This window comes from Trichosurus vulpecula, chromosome 3, assembly GCF_011100635.1.
Source record: "Trichosurus vulpecula isolate mTriVul1 chromosome 3, mTriVul1.pri, whole genome shotgun sequence".
Taxonomy (NCBI): Eukaryota; Metazoa; Chordata; class Mammalia; order Diprotodontia; family Phalangeridae; genus Trichosurus; species Trichosurus vulpecula.
Genome location: NC_050575.1, coordinates 93,131,803 through 93,139,632, shown reverse-complemented (window position 1 = coordinate 93,139,632; position 7,830 = coordinate 93,131,803). Strand labels below are relative to the sequence as shown.

The window sequence follows — 7,830 nt, the reverse complement described above, 5'->3', positions numbered from 1 at the left end:
AAAACTGGAAGGAGAAATAATAGTAACTAATATTCATATAGCACTTTATATGCTACATATATGCATATACATATGGAGCACTATATATGTTAAGCATTTTGCTAATATTTTCTCATTTTATCCTCATAATAACACTGGGAGGTAAGTTCTATTATCCCCATTTTATGGGTGAGAAAACTGAGGCACAAAGAATTTAAGAGATTTGCTCATAGTCACATAATTAGTAAGTAAAGCTGGATTTGAATTCAGATCTTGTTGAGCCCTGGTTCAGCACCCTGCAATGCCTTACCTATCTGCCTTTATGGGATTAAAAAACAACAACAAACAAAATCAACAAGAACACAACTGAGGAACTATTAAGAGATTTATTTCTAAAAATACACAAAGATGAATGTGAAAGTGGAAATTAAATAAAAACGTTGGTGAAAGAATAGGCCTAAAATATTATAGATTAAACCATTCTACCCTCCCCCCTACAAGTGAATTAATGTATTTTATTTTTTTTTCATGACACTAAACTGCAGAATGAGAGGAAGCACAAAAGTTCAGAGCGGAGGTAGTTCATTGAGGGGACTTGGGTCAATGTTAGACAACGAAGGGAAAATAACTCCTGTAATCTCTTGGGAAGAAAATGAGCTATAGGAGAATGTTCCTGGTGGCAAAGAGAGGAATTGAAACAGGAGGAAAGAAAGAGGACTATCTTAATACAGTGCGGGAAGGGATTCCACTCAAGAACCCTCTCTTGGGGGAGAAATGTATTCTATAGTAGAAGATAGGGATGTTGCAGTGATTATGATCTGTAAGAATTTGTTTCTAAGAAAGAGAGTAACACCTTTGGGAGAGTGTTGTATTTCCAAAAACAGCATTCTGCATCAGGAGACAGAGAATCAGAGCTCCTGGGGATAACCAGCATCCAGAAGGGTAGAAGAACATGGACCCATTTAAAAAGACTCCATGGCAAATGGAAAATCAAATGATCATGAGGAGATCAAGGAGGTAGAAATTATCTCCATAATGAGAAACTTGGGAAAATTTCTATCTCAAGGTAATACTTCTGGCCACAGTATCTCTTGTAAGAATTGATAGTGCTAAGAGTGAGGAACAACAGACAAAAGAAGAGGAGGCAACATCTACAGGACAATAAAATAAAAATTATTTAGAAGAGGGAACTCATTAGGTATTTTAGAAGCTTTAATTCCGTAAGAAATGCGGAAACTAAAAATAAAAAAAGAATCGATAAGTATAAGCACCATGAATCAAGGAATAAAGTTTAGAATACATAGGAAGGGAAGAGAATTAATTTAGAGAAAAGGTAAAGAAATCTTTTTTAGTGACTCTTGCTGGGAGAAATCATGCACTGACTGAGGATGTCACCCTACAAGAGAATGGATCAGATGCTGAGGGAAAAAGCGAAGCAGGCAAATCAAATCTCTGGGTAGTCAAATTCTAGTAAGGACAAGGGGATTATCATACCCCATTTCGAAGGAGGGAGTTGAAAGGAAAAGGAAAAGGACGTAGTATTTATATAACATCTAATCATCAGGTACTGTGCTACATGCTTTACAAATATTATCTCATCTGACCCTCACAATGATCCTGAAAGGTAGATCCTGTTATTTATGCTTATTTTACAGTTGAGGTAACTGAGGCAGACAGAGTAAATTGCCCAAGGTCACACAGCTAGTAAGTGTCTGTGGTCAGATTTGAGATCAAGCCTTCCTGACTCCAGGCCAAGTCTTATATCCACTGCACCTCCTAGCTGGATGGGGTAAGACTGGGGGTTGGAAATGAGAGAAAAATCTAACTATGAGGAGGTAGGCCTAGACTCTAAATGGGGGTAAAAAGGAATTAAAAGTTGGAAGATGAAGGGGGAATCATTTGTCTCAGAGGGGAAAGGAAAACTTGAAAATCCTTGTATTCTTTTATCTGACTGTGGCCAAAGACAAGATGCAGGGATGGCCCCACAATAAGAGAGTTCCCTGAACTCCCTGGATCAAATTCCCTAAAAGTGCACAGTTCAGGGAAATGGATTGGGTGTGCCCTTATTAAGCACAGTTAGACACTCAGCTCAGGGTGTGTGATATGGAAACTGATGTTTGGAGATGTATTTGAATGGAGGTATCAGTGTAATGAGTGTACCTGCCGGCACAGAACATCCCTGGAGCAAGCATCTTTTAGTTCCTGGTGCCTCTCTTTGTGAGGACTGCAAAAGTAGATTTCATCACCAGGGTGGAGGATCTGGCTGCCTGCCCTGTGGATGAGCATTTGGCTGTGTCTCCATGGATCCCCTTATAAATGCCACTTGGGGGCCTCAGTCAGGCACTATACCACTGAATTCTGAACAGACCAGTCACCCCACATTGCCATGACTTCTTCACGTAGCTCAATGATTCTGCTCTGCTTGACCTGCACCTTCTTAATTGTGGGTGAGTGTAAGATCTTTTTATTTCTCAAGTCTACCATCAATGGGCTTGTGGACCTTATGGACCAGCAAAGCATGCAACAGATAAGGACCAGGTGGTGAAGTTGAAAGTATTGGGCCTGCAGACGGGAAGTTATTATTTTGTTTTTTCTGTCATGCCTGACTCTTCATGACCTCATTTAGGGTTTTCTTGGCAAAGATACTAGCTTGCTTTGCCATTTCCTTCTCCAGCTCATTTTTACAAATGAGGAAACTGAGGCAAAGAGGATTAAGTGACTTGCCCAGGTTCATAGAGCTAGTAATTGTCTGAGGACAGATTTGAACTCAGGTTTTTCTGACTCTAGGCTCAGCACTCTATCCACTGTGCCACCTAGCTGCCCCAATGAGTCTACTGAGTCCCCATATCCAGGGCTTTGCACAGTGTTCCATGCTGTCTCAGAAAGTAAGCTTTTTTCTGAGAAAAATATATCTTATTTGCCCAGCAAGTGGGAGTCTCTTCTCATCATATACAGAGACCTCCAAAATGGCATGATTCATGATCAGGGATAATCCTTTGAGTAAAGGATGTATTAAGTACTACCTGAAGGCCCTTTTAGCTCTGTGATATGACGGGCTCTGTACATCAGACCAATTTTGTGATTCTTTCACTCTATAAGACCACACTACAAGACTGCCTATAGATTTGTCACTCCCATGAGCATAGGACTAACAATATATCCATTATTACCACTTAGCTACATAAGAAAAAATGAAGACAGATGTAGATTTATATGAAAAGCCTCCTTTTACAAAAGCTTAGAATATCTGGAAGAGTATTTTTTTCTAAACACAATAATGTGTGGCACTGCATAATAGGGAGAGCATTTCATTGGTAGTTCAAAGAGGCAAGGAGGTGTGATGGGAAAACACTATATTCTTGAGTCAGAGGGCCTGGGTTCAAAGCTCACCTCTGCCATTTACTATCACTGTGACCTTGCACAAATCGCTTGGTCTCCCCTGGTCCCAGTTTCTTCATTTGTAAAATGAGAGGATGGGAAAAAATAATCCCTTTTAACTTTAGATCTATTCTAGTCTTGTTCTTCCATTAACTTATTCTGTGACCCTGCACAAGTCACTTCTCCAAACTGTGTCTTAGTATTCTGCATGAATTGAGGAAAATAATACTTGTATTATTTACCAAAGTAGAGTTGTTGTGAGGGTTGAGGACATAAGGCATTTTATAGCCATGTGTAAAGGACTTATTGTTATTTACTGACAGTGGCCTTATTTATCAACTTTTCTGACTCTTCCAAGAGTCAATTATTGGAATATTTTCCATATACTTATATTCCAAAATTTATTCTTTATTCTATGGCTAATTTTGCCCTCATTTGCTCTAAGAGTTTATTTTCTTGGGTGGCAATGGAGCAACTAGGTGATACAGTGGATAGATTGCTGGGCCTAAAGTCAAGGGCCTAAATTTAAATCTGGCCTCAGATACTTACTAGCTGTGTGACTGTGGGTACATCACTTAACCTTGTGAGCTGGAGAACAAAATGGCAAACCACTCCAGAGTCTTTGCCAAGAAAACCCCACATGGCATCACGGAGAGTCAGACACGACTGAAACAACTAACCAGCAAGTAAGAAGAGAGCAGGTCTAAGGGTTCAGTCACAGCTCTATTCAAGTGAACTTGATGAAACCCAAGTCCCTCGATTTCACTTTGTCCATCTCTAAAATGAGTAGATTGCTTTATAGGAACCCTTCTGGATCAGACATTCTGCATTCTAGGTCAAGTTTCATCCAAACTTGACATTCTGTGATTCTTCCAAACCATAGTGAGTATCTCATGAATATCTGATATCTCCTTAATTCCAGATGCTGTAAGTCAAGGCGGCTATCAGGTATGTGCTACTCTTTCTATTAGAGACTCCATTCCTCTCAAGGCAGCAGAAAAATGACCAATTATCCACTGGTCCTGTAGTTGGTTTGTCATTAAGATGAGCCAAGCCTATTTAAATGAACGTATTGATTCTGGGGGTGACACAGAGAAGCACGGGGCCAGATTCCTATCCTATGAAAATTATAGTCTTATAGGAGAATAAGACAGGAACATATAGACCTACTGATAAGAGAGAATATGAAAGTGAATTTAGAAGAACAAGATATTGTGAGGGAGAGGTCCCTTCTGACTGGAGAATACCAAGGAAGGCTTACTAGAAAGAGGTGACATTTCAGTCAGTTACACGGTCTGAGCATACTGATGAAATATTCTGTTTTCTACACTAAGGTCTCTTCCAGTTTTAAAATTCCATATTTTTAGGTTTTAAGATCTCTCCCAACTTGAACATTCTCTAATTTAGGTTCTAAGTGCCTCCCAGTTTTAACATTCAGTGATCTAAAGTACCCTTCAAATCTAACATGTGATAGTCCAGGCTCTAAAGGCCTGTTCTAGCTTTTATAGTCTATTTTTTAAGACTCACTCTACTTCTTCATAAGCCACAACATTTCAGTACACAAACTCTTCCAATGCTACTGTAGGTACAAGAATAATAATAAAAACATTGTTCTTGCCAAAGATACTCTGTGCCTCCTTTTCGGAAATTATTCTTTCATGGAACTCTACTGAAACCTTACACTATATTAATGTTTTGATTTTTAAATAATATTTTTCCCCAATTACATGTAAAGACAATTTTTAACATTCCTTAAAATTTTTTTTGAGTTCCAAATTTTCACCTTCCCTTCCTTACCTCTCCCCGTCCAGAGATGATATGCATTTTGACAGAGGTTATACATGTAAAATCATGCAAAACAAATTTCTGTAATAGTTATGTGAAAAAAAACACAGACCAAAAGGAAAAACAAACAAAAGTAAAATGAAACATAATGAGCTTCAATCAGCAGTCGGACTCTAACATTTTTCTCTCTGGATGTGAATAGCATTTAGTCTTTTTGAAAGTGACTATAAGCTATGCCAATGGGAAAAAGTCTTAAATTTGAAATAAAATTGTATCACTACTGTTGAGTAGAATTGTCCTTCAAATAAACTTAAATTTGCCTCCCTGTACTACCCACCCACAGCACCTAGTTCTGCCTTCTGAGGCCTGGCTGAACAAGTGTAACTCCCCTTCCCATTGATAGTCCTTCACATATAGGAAGTCATTGACCAAGTCCCCACCTCCAAACTAGTCCAGGACTATCCGCTCTTCTCAGGACTAAATTGCAATATCCTCCCCTTGTGTCTATTGCTCTTGGATACAAAACATTATTGTGAAAAGACCTACCCCAAATTCATGCTGAGGGATCTCTACTTGGCCAGCAGTACAACAGGTATGCCAAACCTCCTTTTTTCCTCAGATTCACAGTTCTACACACAACACAACTCACTTCCTTACAACCTTCCTGACTCTCTTTTTCCTTTTTAACTCCCACCCTTTCACCTGGACTCTGAATTGTGTTTTGAAAAGAGATATGGATATAAATTCAGAAGACCAGAACTCATGTTAGCATACTACTATTTATTGCCTGTGTGACATTGAGCCAGATACTTCATTTCTCTGAGCCTTAGTTTGTTGGTGCTTCAAGTATTGTCTTTTTTTTCTTCCATTCTCTGTGTGGGCCAGATAACTTCAATAATTATGCATATGTTTCTATGTGTCACATTTTAGGAGGAACACAGAGCTGGGACATAGTCAGAGTAGGGAAACCAGAAATGGTGAGGAGTCTAGAAACACTATCATTTGAGGATTAGTTGAAGAGACTTGTCTGTGTTTAGCCTGAAGAACTAAAGACCTAGGGGTTGCAGAGGAAGGGACTGATTGTTTTCTTTAGCTATTTTTAGGACTCTCCTAAGGAAAAGGAGTTGGACTTTTTCTGTTTGACTCCAGACAGCAGAGCTAAGAGTAACAATAATTGTGAAAGAGGAGAAAGCAAGGGAAGTTTCAGAGAGGCGGATTTTTAACAATGAGAGTGTTCCAAAAATGGGATGGGCTGCCTCAGAGAGTAATGAATTCTCTCTCCTTGGAGGTCAGAAGCTGAAAGAGCACATCTCAGAGCTATTATTGAGGGTATTCTTATTCAGCACTGGTTAGACTAGATGGCTTTTAGCATCTCTTCTAGCTCTAAGAGTTTATGACTCTATGAAACTTTCCCAGGGAATTCTAAGATCTACTAACACTCCCTAAATACTAATTGTAACTAATTATACTGAAAATTTATTGAGTCTATAAAAAGAATTGTCCCCTGTGGTGGTTTGAGGGTAAGTGGACTTTTGGAGTTAGGCCAGCAGAGGGTAAACCAGGTCTCCATCCTGTTGTGAAGAGCCAGCAATGGGGCAGTGGAAAGAACTCTGAGTTTTTAATTAGATACTTAGCTTCAAATCCTCGTTCTTCAAACTGCTTCTGTGGCCTTGGGCAATTTCTCTGTTGATCTTTGTTTCCCATTCTGTAAATGGAATGGTTAAAGACTAAATTATTCCTAAAATGTCTCTAGTCCTAAATCCTAGTATCTTCTTGGGTGCAGAACTGAAAATATTGTATTGCTATTGTAGGCCCAGTGCAAACAATTCCAAGCAACAGCCCCAGGAGAAAACATTCAATGCCCCAATGCTAATAAACCAGTGTGTGGCACAAATGGCCAGACTTACAAGAACCTCTGTGAATTCTGCAAGGCAGCTATGTGAGTATGAGTATGGACCACTTTTGAATCCCAGGGGGTGGGGAACAGAGGGGAGGAGGGGGAGATAATGGTAGGGGAAACCACTTTCTTTTGAACTCCACAAAATTAGTTTTCATTCAAAAATATCTCTCTGTCATATTTTAATAACTGGTCATCCAAATTCCTCTGCTTACTAAAGATTCACTACTATGGAGACAACCCATTCCAATGTGGAGCACCACACACCCACATTAAGCTTAATTCTCTTCATGCTAGAGTATGCTACCTACTAAGGAAGGCTGTAGGGTGGGAGTCACAAGGAGAAATAATAACAGAGGGAAAAAGACTAGGGAACCTGGGGCCCATTGATATTCAGAGGCAATTTATGCAAGCTCTATTAAAGTATGATGGAGACGGGCTTTGTATCTAAGTAATGTATCTATTTCTTCTAGGGAAGGGAATGGGCAGATTGGCTACAAACATGATGGAAAATGCTAAAGCTCCAAGTGGTTCAGTGACTACAATTTTCCTTCACTAATGCACCTTCAATAAAAATAACTTGGCCAATATTTTAGGGTCAGTTTGTTTATTTCTTTGGTTTATTGTTGTTCTGTTGATGAGGCTGAAGAATATCTCAAACAAGACCCTGCTGAAGAGACAAGGAGGGGAAAATCATGGCAAATACAATACTTTGGGCTTTGTATTTAGTTATTGAATCATAGGATTTACAAATGGAAGAGACCTTAGAGAGTATCTGATCCAACTCCCTG

The 7,830-nt window shown here is 39.2% G+C and overlaps 1 protein-coding gene across 1 annotated transcript; it reads left to right on the top strand.

Annotated features, from left to right (window-relative positions):
- Positions 1-2,365: 2,365 nt before the first annotated feature.
- LOC118841708 (serine protease inhibitor Kazal-type 12-like) lies at positions 2,366-7,558 on the top strand. Its single transcript, XM_036749303.1, has 4 exons — positions 2,366-2,426; positions 4,280-4,305; positions 6,954-7,081; positions 7,513-7,558. The coding sequence occupies exons 1-4, from the start codon at positions 2,366-2,368 to the stop codon at positions 7,556-7,558; spliced, it is 261 nt and encodes an 86-aa protein (XP_036605198.1).
- The last annotated feature ends 272 nt before the right edge of the window (positions 7,559-7,830 follow it).